The following is an 18415-nucleotide window of genomic DNA, read 5'->3' as shown; positions in this document are numbered from 1 at the left end:
TCTGAAGATGTGCACCTGCAATTATTTTTAAGATCAGACAAGATTTAATGATTTTATGACAGTTTTAATTTTCCTTATTCTATATATTGTACACTAATGTTGAAAAGTAAGGGAGGTATTCCTTACAGATTTTATTAATTAATTAATAGTATTAAAACACTCAAAAATATATTTATATAAATACATCCAGATTGAGGTTTTTGTCTTTATTTCTTAATTAATAAAAAAAATTATTTTTTATAAGTATTCTATCAACTGACAATGCAAAATTTTTGTTTGTCAATGATAAATTCTTCGGAACTAATACGAACATCAAAGACAAGTGTGGCTGAATTCATTTGTCCCAAGAGAGCCATTATCTGAGCCATGGTTCAGATGGAGCATGTGTTTAGGGGAAATTGATAATCTGCAAAATGGGTGATGGTTTTGGGGCTATTTTAAAACTGTTTTATGTAAACCAAAAGTTCTATCATTATAAGGAAATAAATAATATAATTATTAATAAAGAAGTTAAACTATTTTTAGAGGTTGTTAAAATTTATTTGTCAAGTAAATTGATGAAGTGAGCCTATTGGGCATTAATTTAAATGAAATTCAAAATCACAGATATGATTGTAGTGTTTTGGCAATTTTAAAATTGTTTGTAATATTAAATGTTCTTTTTTACATATTTTTACATAGTATGGTAATTATGGTAATGTTTTGGGAGTTTATTAAATTTAACAAGCTCATCAAAGAAAATCATAGTCCTATGGGATCAATTTTCTGATATGGATTTCCATTGTGCTATAGGAGAAAGTGAGGAAAATTTGAAACAACTAATTGCATCTGTCAAGACTCTTATTAGAAAGATATTGAAAGTTTTATCAACAGAGGAGCATTGCTTGGCTACCGGTATTTCCATTTACTGCAAAGGGAGGGGTTATTGTCATTTTGTTGGTTTCTCTTTAAATCAATTAAATTAAAAAAATATATATCATCAGATACATACATTTGTAAATGTATTACTGTTATAGATATGTATTTACATATTCTCACAATTTTGATTTTAATTTTTCTTCGTTAACTATTTTTTTTTTTTTACAATTCTAGAATTTTTTTTTGTATGTGTTCCAAACCTTTATTATTCAATTCAATTATTTGTCTCATTTGAAATTAGCCTTGCGGGGTATTAGTCCCATTAGGACAGTTCTAGTTGGAGTTGCCGTGGGCGCAGAATGTAGTGTAGATTGACAACTTTCTTTTCATTGGATTTTCTTTGGTTAGGGTTGTTAGTGTTGACGTGCACACCTCTCCTTTAATGGGGGTTGTCAGGGAACTCAGCTCCCCTCTAACTGAAGTTACTCGTTAAGGTTGGTGGACAAACCTCCCTTGTACTTTGAGGTGTTACCGGGTAATAAGAGTTGTTATTTTCCCTGAAAAAAAAAGATTTATGATATCCATTTCATATTTCATTAATTCTCTTTAATACATGACATCAACTGTTTTTAAATGATTTTAAAAACATAATGATAAAGATTTATTTCATTCAAACGACATTGTGTTCACCATAAATTACTAAGTAAGAAAAATATTTATGAACAAAAAAATTATAGTTACCTTAGCAATTTCCTCAACATACTCGGTTTTCTTTTTTTCCCCATCCCCTTCTTCTTGGAGAATCTGCGTTCCATTGGTGTTGATGTTCAGCAACCCTGGATCGATGCTCGGCTATAAATTTTCAATGTTGCTTGAGTCCGTGGCATCATCCCCTATCAAGGCAAAATAAGGGTCGAATGGAGAATAACTTGGTCTACAAAAAGCAATTTTTATTAGTCAAATTTATTCTACAGGTAGTACATAATAATAATGAATAAAATATGATTCAATACTTAAAATAACGCGATCGTGGCAACTCAGTTGTATCAATAGTTATTTTTAAGCAATCCAAAAATATAGGAACGATAAATGTGGATGTTCTAAACTGAGTAGTATGTAGGACAGGGAACAGTCACTTACAGTCAGGATGACGTCATAGGGTCACACCAAGGTCAAGTGATGAGTAAGGTCACACCAAGGTCAAATAAGTTACCCAAGGTGACCTTGGAACCTAATCAGGAAGTCACTTGACAGTCAGGATGACTTTATGGGTCACACCGAGGTTAAGTGATGAGTAAGGTCACACCAAGGTCAAGTGAGTTTAAAATGACCTTTGTGAAATGACCTTGATCAAGTTGATGTCTCCTTGATAATTAGAACACGTATTGGGTCAACTTAATAACATATAGGTGAAAAGGTCACAACTTGAAGGTCATAATGAACTATAAAAGGGGATCATGGCTGAGTAATTTTCTACAGAATCCATGGTTACTATCTGCAGTCAAGCCAGTAAGTAAAAAACTTATCAATTAAATGATTTAAAAAAAACAGTAGTTTAAGAACAAATACAGTTTTTATTGATGAAGTCTGATATAAAATTTACAAAAATTTAAGATTGAGCTAAATTTGTCTACATGGTGTATACAATCGATCTTTTTGAAAACAGTCACAATGAAGTCTTTTTAAATAATCCTGTCTATATGGTATATACAATCGATGTTTTTTAAACAGTCACAATTAAGTCTTTTTATAATGACCAATGAATCTGTAATGTCACAGAGTTTTAAATTCCACTCTTCTTTTACAGTTTTTTTTTAATAAAATCTGTAATATAATTTACTAAGATTGCTGACTGGGCCAGGTCTTTGACCATACAATCTATGAGTTGTTGAAGAGCGGAGAGTTCTTCTCCCAGCAAGGGTCTTTCTTGCTTATTATTTGACCTCCTGCACCTTTTCTCCAACGCAGCGTACTTTTGAGGTCTCTTCTTTCTGTAGATATAATGATGAAATAGTCAGGATCGTTAAAAGTGTTCTTGAGATTCATTTAAACCACATATATATAAACACGTGATCAAATAAGTTAAATTCAATTAATTAAACATACTAACTGATAAAACACATAAATGAACAACTGTCATTTATTTTGATAATTACAGTACTTCAATGTTATGATTTCAAATTCTGATTTAAAAAAAAAATTAACCTTCGTAAATTTGGAGTTTAAGGATATAAAAAAGGATTTTATAAACGTCAATATAATTACCTAAATGTTTCCACAAAATCATTCTCTTTATTCTGTGTTTCCATTGGTCCAGTCATAGTTTCAACAAATCCTCTTTTAAGTGGAGTTGCCGTGTCTAGTGTGGATTGGCAAAACTTTCTTTTCATCGGATTTTTGTTGGTTGAGGTTGTTTGTGTTGACGTGCCCACCTCTCCTTTGATGGGGCTTGTCAGGGAAGTCAACCCCCCTTTTTCTGAAGTTACTCTGGGGGTGGGGGCTGTTATCGTTGAGGTTGGTGGACTGAAAAAAAGATTTATGATATTCATTTCAGATTTTATTAATTCTCTTTAATACATGACATCAACTTTTTAAAATGATTTTAAAAACATAATGATAAAGATTTATTAAATTTTCAAACGACATTGTGTTTACCATAAATTACTAAGTAAGAAAATATTTATGAACAAAAAATATATAGTTACCTTAGCGATTTCCTCAACATACTCGGTTTCCCATCCCCTTCTTCTTGCGTCTCCTTGAACCTTGGATCGATGCTTGGCTCCAAATTTTTGATGTCCGTGGCATCATCCCCCATCAAGGCAAAATAAGGGTCGAATGAAGAATAACTTGGTCTACAAAAAGCAATTTTTATTAGTCAAATTTATTCTTATAACACAGCACAAAGAAAGCCAACAACAGATCCAATTAAAATACTACTTTAATAGAGTTAACAAAAATACTATAGTAATTGAATAATTACAATAATAAGACAAAAACAATAAAGAAAAACAATTAAGGATTTTACAATCAAAGAATAATTGTTGACAATAATTTAAAGTCTTTTAGAATGTCAGAGTCACTGAACAAGAGTAATGAAAAATATAATAATAAAAAGTCAGACAACACTTTGGGAAGCCGGGTGTAACAACAGAGGGAGACCGTTCCTCACTGGTGGTGGGTTGAGGACTGCTTCACTTTGTCCATGTCAGTTCGTATATACGGTCACTAGAAACGCCCCCTTGTCACTGATGCGTGGGAATTAACGTGGTCATTACTTTTGAAGCTCGTAAACTGTCCATAAAAGATCCAGTCGTTAAAATAAGTTTACACAGTCTTTGTATAGTATCCATGTGTAGTAATTAGTTTAACTGTCAATTAGCCACACTCGAATGACAACAATTGTCAGAACGTCCTGGACAGTGAGTAGATCATCGAGAAGAGTGTTGGTTCACCAGTAACTGTGTCCTTGATTGGCGTCCAGGTAGCGGTCTTTACGGTTCTGCTCTGTTGCCCCCGGCACGTGTACAAGTACGTCCTTGTCTAAGCGCTGCACTCTGCACGGTCGAATGACCTCTGTCATTCATGCGTCCAGGTAAACAGACTACTATAAGAGTACAGGTAAACAGCTAAAACATAGGAATTAATATTAAGTCATTAAATAGTACATAATTGTTATGACAATTAAACACAATTAAAAATGGGGTCAATTGTGTTACATCCGTCCCCTGCAAAAAGATGAATTAAGATTTATTCATATCATCAACATACATGGATATACATAAAAGAAGAATCATTATAAAATCAATAATAATTAAGTCCCCGTTACCACCAGTAAGTAATTATATGAGAGGTCCTCCACTACTTGGGAGAACGAATGTAGTAACATAATATTTAAATATAACAATACAAATCCCGACTTCCCGTAAAGGACATTATATACAAAAGAACAAAACAAAATACATAAGGTTAATTGTCACCTTTAGTGCGTTCATACTCGCCAATGATTGTCGGGTACATTTTTCTGATGGCATCTGGGTCATCAGTCCCTGTGCTATATACTGAAGTCACCATTAGTGCAGACGGCTTGCTGCCTCTGCCAGCGTCAACATCGCCAGATGAGTTAATCATCACCAAAGGAAATCCTTCTCCATTCTCTCCCTTGTCACTGCCCCTGCCCTGTTTTCGCCACAATTTACCTGACCAACGCCTTTTTATTTTACAATAGACAAAGATTATTACAATTATAATTATTGCAGAAGCTACACCCATTAATACATATGCCCAAGTAGGTAATCCCCAGAAATCGAAAAATGGGGGTACTGAATTTACCAGTTTTAATTCTTCAACCAGTTTGTCCATGCTAACCATTTCAAGATCATTTAATTTTTCAGGAATAGATATATTGTTTAAATTATCAAAATTGGAATGAACAGGTTTCCATAATTGGATGGCAGACACGTTATAAGATTGCATGAAAGTTGTCAGAAGGTTTGTCGCATTATATTTACTTTCTTGGTGATAATGAGGGGGTAATGTCATTGCACTTGTGACGGCTGAACAGGACTGATCAAGGGTCACAATTTGGATGGGAGGACGTACAATGACATCAGTAGCTAATGTATTTTTGCCTTCCCCAAATAACTTTACGAAATGTAATTTTTCTGATGTTGATACCACCCAATGTCCATTATTTAAATAAGTTGCCCGGGGCAATACAGACTTAAGCTGAACAATTACTTTACAATATTTTCGAACTTTTTGAACTTGAAGAAATAACGCCGTGACACATAATCTTGAAATGCTAGTCTTATAAACTGGACTTCGCGCGAAACAGAACCCCATTAAAGGATTAGAACAGCTTTTTAATTCTTCGTTAGATAACAACATGTATTGGGTTCGCTCTGTATTGATAGCAATCGCATTTGATTCGAGCTTGTATTGTGCAACCATAGAACAGCCATTTGTAATGACGGAGTTACTTTGATTTGTCATAAGTGCGGGTATGTTATGAATTTTGTAAACATGATAAGTTTCCTGCGCGTCTAATAGTGGGATAGATAAAATAATCAACAGTTTGTTATCCGCGGTTGTCGATGTACATGTAAGAAATTTATAAAAGGACCATAAATCTTCATCTGGGTTTCCAGGTAATCTCAAAGTCCGGGGTAATTTAGTTTTAATGGTAAGTAATAAATCTTTTAAATCATGAGGAGCCATTATACTTGGTGTCAAATGTCCGATTGCAAGAGCATTTAGTTGAATATACAAATGTTCGACATGAGTTCTTACTTCGGAAGTCATTACTTGAATTTCCTGTACGGCTCTATTAATTCGCAAATATGAATTGACAAAGTAATCTAATTTATGAAGTTGTTTTTCAATACCGGTCGTAAGATTTTTCAATTGGTCCGACAGAGTTACTAACGCGCCTAAAATTTCATTGATCTTTTGTCGATTTTCTCGCACTGCAAGTCGAGTGCCATTAATTAACGTTAGGCTTTCTTGTATTACGTGAGTAATTTTTCGTTGGTTATTGGCCAAATTATTTATATTGTTACGTATCCCCTGTAAATCATCTTCCGACACTGTTCCAAATAGAAAACTAAAAGCTTTACCAATAATGGGTAAGAGTGATCGTCGACGACGATAACCCGTAAGATCATGTAAAGGACTCAGAATTTGGAAATTATTATAAACAGCGTCTTGAGCATTTCTTAAATTTATTATTTCTAACTCTAACCCTTTAAATGTTTGGACATATTTGTCTTTAAGAGGAACATCATAGAATTTGACAAGAACATTATTTATCCTATTAACTTCATCCAGAGCGGAATATAGTTTGTCAATGGACTGATCATAAACTGACAAATCGATAACCATCGTTACAAGCCAGCGACTTCGTGTGGTTGAAATGTCATGGGATTGTTCAAAAATTACATTTTCTCTTACTATCATACTGTTGCCGTTGGTCAGCCAAATCAAGATTAAGAAAGGCAGAATGGTCGATGCCATGATCTGCAATACAAAAAAAATATTAATAAATGACATAAATTACGTTTTCTTAATATTGATAAAATTTATATTAGCCGGTCACACAAAACTCATATACCGGAGGATCAACTTTGTGGGATCTGCTTGACAGATACCTGTCGACCGATAAGGTTCGCCCAGCAGATCCCAAAAATCATCCCCGAATACGTTTCGTAACGCTTAATGTCCCCCAAGGAACCTCAGGGCGTCCCTGTCGTATATGTCATACTTAGGGACGGTCTGAGAATGTTCCGTGAGTTTCAAGAACACCGATATATTCCCCATAACTTCTTTATGTTTATGGGTTGGCTGACCGTTGGGTTCAAATGGCTGGACAGCCAAAATGTCTCCCAGGTCAGATGAGGTTCCGAAAAGAAGATCGAGACGAGCGTGTCTATGATTGATTTTATATTTACGGATGTAGAAATCCGTACTGACGGCATTCAGGGGTTGTTGATACGTCGTCGAGGGGCATATGCGTGCGTCCCAAACGCACTGGTGGCCGGAGGGCGTCTCTAACCACTCCAGAATCTTGGTTCTGGGCCACATGAACCTACTGTCCCGTTCGATTTGCTCGATCAGGTAGCGTAATGGTCTATTGCAGGAAGGTAAGACTAACGGCCTTACTTCCTCAGAGTGTGACCGGACAGAATTTGACAGGAGGACAAGCGCATTTAAATTCTTAAAAACTACGTTCAATTTCTGTTTATGCTCGTCTTTAAAACACTTATCTAGATATTTATCAAGGATGTGCACTTGCACAACGGGCGGCAGGGACTTCAGCGACATCATGATCTGTAACGGAAATGAAAAGAGAAGGTTATGCGCAATTCGAAATTCAAACACATAGTTTACATAAGTCGAATGGCAGTTTCCAATAGGAATCTGAACTTATTCTCAGCCGATTTTGGTTTACGAGTGGTCTTGGGTTTAATATGACATGCGTTAACTTCCATATCCAAAAGAGACCCATTCCCATTGTCAGTGTCAGTAGTAAGGTCCAAGTCTTTGTCAGTTTTAACATTGTCTTTTGCTCTAAGTCTCTTTTGAAGTTCCCACAGAGGAATATCATCTTCGGAAGAGGAGTCTTCTCGTTCTCTTCGATACTGTCGTGCTAGCTGTGCAAGCGGAACATTGTCGTCCTCATCTTCACTTTCGCTAGGGAGTACTTCGTGATCATGGTGTTCTTCAGTCATTAATGAATCTTGATCTGAAACTACAGATCGCGCTTCTGAATTATCATCAGAGTTTGGTGCTGCTGAGTGTGATTCATTATTCACGTCCTCTTCTTCTTCTTGTGGTTCATCATCGTCTGACTCTGACTCTTGTGGCATAACATACGCTGTTTTACGTAGAGGTTTTCCTGTATCATCCTTTGGAATCTCCCATTGATCGATCTTGGCAAATCTCAGCAACTCTTTGTGGGCTTTGGTGACCTTGCCATCGAGTTGGTTCTTGATCTTGAACGTTACTGGTGATGTTTGTTCAATGATTCTGTAGAAAGGCTTCCATCTGGATTGAAGTTTACTCTGGCGCTGATTGTTTCTGTAGTAAACAGGATCGCCTACCTTCAGGTCGATATCTACTGCTGTTCTGTTAGCATATTTAGCCTGTCGTTTCTTCGAGCGTCTTAAGATCCTATGAACTGTAGTAAATGCTTTGTGTTGTTGTTCAAGCGCAATTCTGTGAGGATCTTCTCCAAGGTACCGTCGTCTTGGTCTCAGGATGTTGTCAATTGGCAGAACAACGTCCCTGGTATACAATAGGTAGAATGGTGTGTATCCTGCTGATTCGTTGACGTTGAATCTGATGGCAGCCAAAGTTTGGTTTAGATGAATATCCCACGTTGTTAGGTTGTCTTCCATCTTCTTAGCCATTACATCATGTAAAGTTCTATGGAATCGTTCAACCTTGGCGTTGCTTTGCGGATGATAGTATGAGGTCTTCACATGAGATATGTTCAGTGCTTCTAAAGTTTCTTTCACAGTTCTGTTTTCGTTTTCGGTTCCATTGTTTGCGATTATTTCCATAGGAGCTCCGTGACGAGGGAAGATTTCCTCAATAATCAAATGAGCGATCGTAGCAGCTGTCTTGTCTGGTACTGCGTATGCTTCTGGCCATCCAGAAAGTAGATCTACAAATCCCACAATATACTTGTTTCCCGATAAAGACTTCGGATAAGGACCTGATAGATCTAAACCAATCTTTGCAAACGGGAACGGTGGAACATCCGTTATCTGCGTTGTTGGTTTAAGTTGTTTTAGGTTTCTTGTTGCACATATGACACACTTGCCGACATAATCATATAACTCTTTGTACAAATTAGGCCAATAGTACTTTTGCCTAATTGCATCAAACGTCTTGTCGATTCCCAAGTGGCCATTGTCATCATGGTACTGCTTGATAACTCCAGATCGGTAATGCATTGGTACAAAAAGGCGTAATACAGGATCATTATCTGCGTTGGTGAGATAATAGAGAACATCATCAATTAAAAGATGCTTACTTCCTGTGGATTTTGTTGCCCGGCCTTGTTGTAGCTGTCTTACAAGGAATGCAATTTCTGGATCCTTAGCTTGTTCTTCAGCAATGTTGAGTTCTCCGTTCTCTTGTAACTCAATCTTGGGCTTATAAGGGATGTCTGGTTCTCCAACTTTGAGTAAAACACAGTGGCAATACCTTAAATCATCAGTAGATCATATTGATGGATCTATTTCAAAAGTACAAACTCACATGTAAAGTGTAGCAGGTATAACTGTTAGATTTGTCAAGGAAGAAGGACAACGGACCGAGTCTACAGTCACTGACCTTATGACACAATCTACATCCAAGGGCGAGTCTACAGTTAAGTCACGTGACTTAAATCTTGTATATATAAACTTTGTACATTTTGAAAACTTTCATCAGTCTTTAACAAAAAGCAGACAGTTTCTTGTGAAATCCTTCTAGTCAACAAGAAAATGGAGCAAAAACACCAAGACCTGATTAAGAAAAACTACTCGACTTTGGTCAAGAAGACGATGGCTGTTACTGTTGCGGGCCATCTTTACGCCTCCAACATAATAACTGACGAAATGAGACAACAGATAGACGCTGAGAAAACCAGCTATGACAAAAACAGGAAATTGATCAGCATCATTTTACGTCGAGGTTCCAGAGCTTTTATGGGCCTTCGAACGGCATTAATGAAAGCAAATCAACCTGATTTATCCCGGCTCTTGATGAATAAGGATGATGACACAAAGTCTGAGTACGAAAAGAAGTAGGGAACAGTCACTTACAGTCAGGATGACGTCACAGGGTCACACCAAGGTCAAGTGATGAGTAAGGTCACACCAAGGTCAAATAAGTTACCCAAGGTGACCTTGGAACCTAATCGGGAAGTCACTTGACAGTCAGGATGACTTTATGGGTCACACCGAGGTTAAGTGATGAGTAAGGTCACACCAAGGTCAAGTGAGTTTAAAATGACCTTTGTGAAATGACCTTGATCAAGTTGATGTCTCCTTGATAATTAGAACACGTATTGGGTCAACTTAATAACATATAGGTAAAAAGGTCACAACTTGAAGGTCATAATGAACTATAAAAGGGGATCATGGCTGAGTAATTTTCTACAGAATCCATGGTTACTATCTGCAGTCAAGCCAGTAAGTAAAAAACTTATCAATTAAATGATTAAAAAAAACAGTAGTTTTAGAACAAATACAGTTTTTATTGATGAAGTCTGATATAAAATTTACAAAAATTTAAGATTGAGCTAAATTTGTCTACATGGTGTATACAATCGATCTTTTTTAAAACAGTCACAATGAAGTCTTTTTAAATAATCCTGTCTATATGGTATATACAATCGATCTTTTTTAAACAGTCACAATTAAGTCTTTTTATAATGACCAATTAATCTGTAATGTCACAGAGTTTTAAATTCCACTCTTCTTTTACAGTTTTTTTTAATAAAATCTGTAATATAATTTACTAAGATTGCTGACTGGGCCAGGTCTTTGACCATACAATCTATGAGTTGTTGAAGAGCGGAGAGTTCTTCTCCCAGCAAGGGTCTTTCTTGCTTATTATTTGACCTCCTGCACCTTTTCTCCAACGCAGCGTACTTTTGAGGTCTCTTCTTTCTGTAGATATAATGATGAAATAGTCAGGATCGTTAAAAGTGTTCTTGAGATTCATTTAAACCACATATATATATAAACACGTGATCAAATAAGTTAAATTCAATTAATTAAACATACTAACTGATAAAACACATAAATGAACAACTGTCATTTATTTTGATAATTACAGTACTTCAATGTTATGATTTCAAATTTTGATTTTAAAAAAAAAATTAACCTTCGTAAATTTGGAGTTTAAGGATATGAAACAGGATTTTATAAACGTCAATATAATTACCCAGTCATAGTTTCAACAAATCCTCTTTTAAGTGGAGTTGCCGTGTCTAGTGTGGATTGGCAAAACTTTCTTTTCATCGGATTTTTGTTGGTTGAGGTTGTTTGTGTTGACGTGCCCACCTCTCCTTTGATGGGGCTTGTCAGGGAAGTCAACCCCCCTTTTTCTGAAGTTACTCTGGGGGTGGGGGCTGTTATCGTTGAGGTTGGTGGACTGAAAAAAAGATTTATGATATTCATTTCAGATTTTATTAATTCTCTTTAATACATGACATCAACTTTTTAAAATGATTTTAAAAACATAATGATAAAGATTTATTAAATTTTCAAACGACATTGTGTTTACCATAAATTACTAAGTAAGAAAATATTTATGAACAAAAAAAATATAGTTACCTTAGCAATTTCCTCAACATACTCGGTTTCCCATCCCCTTCTTCTTGCGTCTCCTTGAACCTTGGATCGATGCTTGGCTCCAAATTTTTGATGTCCGTGGCATCATCCCCCATCAAGGCAAAATAAGGGTCGAATGAAGAATAACTTGGTCTACAAAAAGCAATTTTTATTAGTCAAATTTATTCTACAGGTAGTATATAATAATAATGAACAAAACAATTATTCAATACTTAAAATAACGCGATCGTGGTAACTCAGTTGTATCTAAGCAATCCAAAAAGATAGGAACGATAACTGTGGTTGTTCTTAACCGGTATCGTACGTGTGTGTGTGCGATAAGCGGGCTACCATATAAATGTTTCATTTTAGAGAACTTAAAATTAAAATTAAATATGAAATTGTAAATTTTTGAAGATGAAAACTTTTTTGATAAATTGATTTAAGTACATGCAATCTACAACACAACAATAAAACGATCGGTCTAGGCCAGTATACAACATGTACAATGCATGTCGTATTACTTACCCCTTAATGTTTGGGATCGATATAAGAGACCACTCTTCTCCTAACATATTCCACTCCATCTCAAAGTCATCATCCGCTGGTGGTTTATTTGCGGGGGATGAGGGATCCTGCATATTATTATATTTCCTAGTATATAAATAAAAAAAAAGTTTTTCAAAAGATGTTGTGAACAAAGAAAACATAAAATGTATCTAAACATTCTGTTAATTAATTCTACAGTTCGTACAGATTTTATCATTATTAATAATAGTAGTTTTAATTAAAAATGGCAGGATATGTTGGAATTCATAGCTCATTATCATGTTTGATATTTTAAAAAAAATATTCCATTTTTTTTATACTTTGTTCAACTAAATATAAGATAGAATTGTAAACTGTAACTTAACGTGTAACTTTACATTCAAACAAATTAAAAAAAAAAATAATTCCCGTTTCTTATTTTAATGATAACGTGATAGAAAGTTACATGTTAAGAAATCCTTCTGCCATCTTAATTCAATAGAGACGTTTTCTTTTCCTCTGATTACTTTGAAAGGTAGTGACAAAAAGTCAGTAGAGTCTTTTATTTATATAGTAAATGAATTGATGCTTAAAAAGGAAAGATATGTCCATATTTGGAAATATTTCTTAGAGAGTTGCTAGTTCGTAAGGACCGCTAAAACCTCACGTGGATCTCTCCGTCACCTAACCTTGATCCCCTATAGGGTCATGCAATAACATTTCCACAAAAAAACTCATTTATTATCTTTGACCCATATCACCATTTCCTGGTTTGTAAAAACGTTTTCTAGTTTGTAAAAAAAAAAGTTTTATCAAGTTTCTTTTACCTATTGCAAAATGAAAAAAATAAAAGATTATGTAAAGTTGATTTTTAAATTTGCTACATTCAATTTCATATAATATAGAAAAATATTCAAAATATTACAATTAATTTGATTTAGGATAAATTTTGTAAGTACGCAGGTGGGTGTGATTTGTAATGTACAGAGTTCTAGTATATAGACCCCTAAATCGATTTTCTACAATAAGTATCATTGCTTACGTATACGTATATTAAAACAAGAATATTAAACATGTTTATTTCTTTTACACAATTATGTGGACTACATACACAAACACAGGTCTCGCTTTTTATAATGTTATTTTATGATGATGACATTTATGCTAGATTAATATTGGAGAATGGTTACTTTTGTCAGAATTATTCTAAAAAATTAGAATATCTTGGATCTATGGATGCATAATTTGTTAAATGTAAAGTTATGAATTTATAGGTATTCAAAATCATGTTTTATCCAAATCTAATGCTTAGTTTAAGTGATAAAAAGTAACGAAAAAACTCTAATAATGTTTTATTGAATTGTTTCACTTATTCATAAACTGACCTTACGATGATACCGAAACAAACTCTGTCTGTTTCTAGTGTCGTGTATCTACAGAAGGGTCATGTTAGGGACATGCTTACTGCCACGTGATTGTTTTAGTTATTTTTCTCTGTTTTGTACTATTATTTTTTTCTTTTGAAGAGAACCAAAATCATAACAAAAAATCCCTTCACATATCAATAACAATATCAATGATACTTTGCCATCATTTTTAAGACTCCCCTAATTTACCCTCTTCATCAACCCCTCCTGACCTGTTACATATATAAACATAGAATGTCACGATACATTAAAATCAATAGTCTCGTGCGATTTTCCCGCCAAATTAAAATTTACCTAGCAAGGAAGATGTGGAAAGCAACTTTGTTCATCTTGGCAGTTTTTACATATGCAAACTGTTGCGATTTGTGCTTCAAATTTACCGGACATATTGCGTACTGTACACACAATACAATTTGTGTAAATGTCCTAAACGCTGGTCGCATCGAACGCGATTCATAAAACTTATATATGTTATTCATACAACTATAATGTTTTGATTTATAACCATCCCGTCAATCGCGTTTGCTGCGGCCATCGTTAAAAATTAAGTTTTGATTATTCCGGAATACACTATAAAGCCCTACTTACACGATGTGATTTTACAGATCTGACTCGCCACATCTTGCAAATCAGACCGTGTAAATAGGAAAATCATAAGACAGATATGAAGTCAGATGGAGTCAGATGGAATAGAGACATGCTCTATTCTGTCTGGCAAGTCAGATGGTTTTGACCAATCATTAAACAGGTCAGAGAGGTTGATCTAAATACAGCACATCTTAACACGTGGTTTTTTCCCGAACTTTTGCCACAGATTAACTTAGATTAATTTCAAGATTAAACTGATAATTAATGGGTTTTAAGATGTGGGGAGAAATCTTCGGGGACATTTTCATTCCATGTGCTAGAATTCAAAATGGCAGGGAAGAAAAAAGAGGAATTAAAACTTACGACTGAACAAACTGAGAGATTGATAGAATCGTATCACGAAGAAGTAGACTTGTGGAATTTTTCATCTGCAAATTACCAAAACAAAGACTGCCGAAGAAAAGCTCTTGAAAACATCCTATCAAAGCTTCAAGAAGAATATCCAGGCTTAAATGGATCCTGTAAATTTGACCAGCAGTTGTTACTTTCTCTTGATTTTCTTTATTCAGAATTTCATTTTTGTTTTTTCTTATATCATTAAACAAGTTTTAAAAAAGAAAATAATAATAATAAACTAGACACGATCTCGTTGCGAGCAACGAGGAGGTCTTCCGTCCGATTTTTAGAATATGCAATGACCTTACTCTTGACCTTCATCAACGAAACGTAATCGGAAAAGGAGGCGGGATCTATGAGTAATGGGTGAAAGACTATCTATCCCTTTGGTGTCCCTTATTTGAGGGATCAGCTCCTTTTCATTCATTTTAGTCAAAAGGTATTTTTGTGTACCACTAATACGTATTTAGAAATTGGTTAACGTTTTTGAGATATCTGGGAAAAATCGTTTTGATATCCGGTCCTAAAACTCCTTTTAGGGTCCAGATAAAAACAATATATATGGTTGTACATTGTTAAGCTCAATATTTTGAGCATCTTTTGTTAAATATTGCTTTCCAAAGTTTTCCTCTATTTTGAGATATTGAACATCAAAGCTTTAGACCTTTTGTCCCTTAAAATCCCTAATTACGTAACATAAGTGTAAATGATTGCCATGTACAGGTACATAACATTAGAATGAACATAATTGCTTCTATAACGCATCACAAAATATTTCACGGCAAAAGGTTATCATTAAAAGACTTCAGAGCTCCCTCAGCCCCTAATTTGAAGGGCCAGCCCCTTTTTCTTGATTTTAAATGAAAGCTTTTGTCAATTCAAACACATTTTGTTCAAAAAGTGTTAGTAGTAAGGGGGACAGAGTGCAGTCACTCTGCAGTCAGGATGACGTCATGGGTTTTCCCCAGGGATGACGTCATGGGTTTTCCCCAGGGATGACGTCATGGTTTTCCCCAGGGGGTAGTCTACAGTCAGGGGGTAGTCTACAGTCAAGGACTTAGCATAGCAACAATTGAAGAATGATACTATAAATATATACTATCAGGGTCACCTTAGTTCGCATAGCAACCGTTGAAGGATAATACCATAAATATCTACTATTAATATCTACTATTAGGGTCACCTTAGTCATCTGTAACCACAGCAACAGTGTAAAGTATTGCTAAAGTTAGAATTACCAAAATATTGTTTCCAGGCATGGTTTTATAACGCAGTTTTTCGTAGGGCCAGTCCTTTAATATTCAGTATAAAAGGTGCAAAATTTGAAGCATTCCTTCACTTCACTTTTGTTTTTTGCATCAGAGGTAGCACCATTCCTCAACCTTTTACAGTAAGTAAACTATCGTTATACTTTTTACAAAGTTTTGAGATTCTCTATATCTTTTTATTATCAGGAGACCCAGAGACAACAGAGATAGTACAAGATACAAGATATTTTATTTCTCAATCAAGGGTCCCGGGGGTATTTCAATATACATAAATATACAATTTAAACATTATCTTTTTTTATAATAATATAATTAATGTGTTTTAAACAGTTATATATATGACCGATGTACATAATGTTCTCAGTGTCATTGATCATACACATAATACAAGTGTCAAGAAGAATGTCATTGATTACAAAACAATACAAAATGTGATGCTATACATGTACAAATTTAAATGGCTTAGTATGCATAAACATCATGACAAAGTGCAAGTCACAAGTTGTTATCGAAAATCGTTCACCGAGAATATATAACAGTAAACAGTACACTAACAATCAAAAACTAAAGAGTTGTGAACTTAACCCTTTTAGTGTGGTTGTCTACTTTGTTAAGTTTATCTTCAACAAAGTTGAAGATAATTTGAATTTGTTCACAATCAGACATCACCCTAGTCAATAGGGTTCTTAAAAGGTCGAACTGTGGTTTAAATTCTGGTTCTCTCATTCTTTTCTCAAGTTTACGAATTTTTCCCGGGTTTGTTCGCCTGTTGATGAAATATGAAAAATATACCTTACAGAGTGTTCAATTAATGTACATCTCACATTCCGTGATATTGATTTGCAATTCTTAAGAACTCATATTTAACCTTCGTAAATAAATTAACATTAATTATAATAAAAAATATTATAATTCAATATTGCTACTGATCGAATTGAGGTGATTAAGCATTCAAAAATAGTTCAATAACGAATATAAAATATCATTAACAAATTAAAGTGTTTATAATCATCACCTTAAGTTTGTTAATATTGAGTCCTCCACTTTGGCGTTGAACTGGCATTCCGACCAGTTGGACAGACTGTTGGAGTCGTGAGCTGGGGAATAGCTGGGATAAATCAAGTGTCAAAAATTTATTACTGAATCCTAAGACACGACAATACTTTTGAAATTACATTAAAATGACATATAATAATCCATTTACTCTGATGAGTTTGATCGAAACTTATTCATTTTTAAATACTACAAGTAGTGCTACGATGATCGAGAAAAATATTATTCTAATACGTACCCTTCAAAAGGGACGTGTGATGTACTGTCGGTTTCTGCTTTCTGATTTTTCTTACTTTCTGGTGTAGGAGTGGAAGGCCTTTAAAAAATATAACACACTTTCTGATTCCACTTAACACATTAATATTTGTATGAAAGTAGACATATTAAAATCAAGCCAAAGAAAGATAACTCTATCAAAATCTGTTCAACTCACCACTTTGCCAGGCCCTCCATTTCTAACTCATCCCCCATTTTCATCCAAATTTGTTCGAACTCGTCAAACGATTTTGGTGAGCTAGTCGCTTCGCTGTCAATATAGAAAGTTTGTGTGCAACCCATAAATGATTTGATGACAAGTTTATTATATTAAAAAAACTTATAGATATATCAAATTTAGACCTTTTTCAGTAAAGTTTAAATAACCATTAATATTGCTTTAATTTGAAAAAAAAAAAACAACTGTAGGATAAGGGAAAATGAACATTACTTAAAAATTTATTTGATTTTTGTGTTATGAAGTGAGAGAAAAATTATGAACAGATTCCTTTAAAAGTTACTATACCAAAATTTGTTCTCTTAAAATTTGATAAGTTATTATTTCACTAGCTTTATTTAATTTTGAAACGATTATCTAAAAAAATTACTTACAGAAACTGTAGATATTCTTCAGCCATTTTCTCAAGATAATAACGTTAAGCAAAACTCCGTTGTATTTATATGTCTTGAATGAAAAATTCGGTGAGGGAATGAGGAAATAAAACAAAAAAATTAAGCGGGTTGGGAATGTTTACCACCCCAATCAGCGCTTTCTTCGTGGGTACGAGTTAAAGGATTTGACGGGTCAAAGAAAAAGTACATCACGATAATGACGTAGATGCTCTACCCCATTAACTGAATTATATTCCCTTTTTAAAAACACCGCTGTGTCGTGACATATCTGCGCGACACACGGGACAGGAGTGATCTGCGCATTACCCTAGGGTCTCTGATTAAGTGATATTGTGTTAATTAATTCATAGTTGCTGTATTTTTTCTACACCTGTAAACACGGGTATTGTAAGTTTAAAAAAAAAAGCAATTTAAGTTACCTCGTTTCAATCCAATGTAGCATCTTTATTCAACTATTTAAGAGAATGTTTATCATATTTAGTCTTTTTTTTTTACAGTAAAGTTTAAATAACCATTAATATTGCTTTAATTTGAAAAAAAAAAGAAATCAACTGCATGTAGGATAATTATCATTACTTAA

At 34.4% G+C, this 18415-nt stretch overlaps 1 protein-coding gene and 1 long non-coding RNA gene across 5 annotated transcripts; both read right to left on the bottom strand.

The window, feature by feature from the left end:
- Nucleotides 1-1117: 1117 nt before the first annotated feature.
- Nucleotides 1118-4730, bottom strand: LOC109617782 (uncharacterized). Of its 4 annotated transcripts, none has more exons than XM_066080848.1 (6): nucleotides 3751-4730; nucleotides 3564-3698; nucleotides 3124-3381; nucleotides 2699-2849; nucleotides 1600-1751; nucleotides 1118-1415 (listed from the first exon to the last, which is right to left on the bottom strand). In XM_066080848.1, exons 2-5 carry the CDS (start codon nucleotides 3674-3676, stop codon nucleotides 1686-1688), a joined length of 588 nt encoding a protein of 195 aa, XP_065936920.1. In that variant the 5' UTR covers nucleotides 3677-3698; nucleotides 3751-4730; the 3' UTR covers nucleotides 1118-1415; nucleotides 1600-1685. The 4 variants fall into 4 exon arrangements, with proteins under 4 accessions (XP_065936920.1, XP_065936923.1, XP_034320827.1 ...); XM_066080851.1 differs by having other exon boundaries at nucleotides 1119-1415; nucleotides 3564-3713; nucleotides 3986-4728; XM_034464936.2 differs by having other exon boundaries at nucleotides 1119-1415; nucleotides 1600-1792; nucleotides 3564-4726.
- An 11417-nt stretch (nucleotides 4731-16147) lies between these two features.
- LOC136274326 (uncharacterized) lies at nucleotides 16148-17554 on the bottom strand. Its single transcript, XR_010712615.1, has 3 exons — nucleotides 17186-17554; nucleotides 16910-17002; nucleotides 16148-16660 (listed from the first exon to the last, which is right to left on the bottom strand). It is a non-coding gene; the product is annotated as an uncharacterized lncRNA (long non-coding RNA).
- Nucleotides 17555-18415: the final 861 nt, after the last annotated feature.

Source organism: Magallana gigas, chromosome 1, assembly GCF_963853765.1.
Source record: "Magallana gigas chromosome 1, xbMagGiga1.1, whole genome shotgun sequence".
Taxonomy (NCBI): domain Eukaryota; kingdom Metazoa; phylum Mollusca; class Bivalvia; order Ostreida; family Ostreidae; genus Magallana; species Magallana gigas.
Note: the sequence above shows the minus strand (reverse complement) of the source record. Positions and strands in the feature narration are given on the sequence as shown.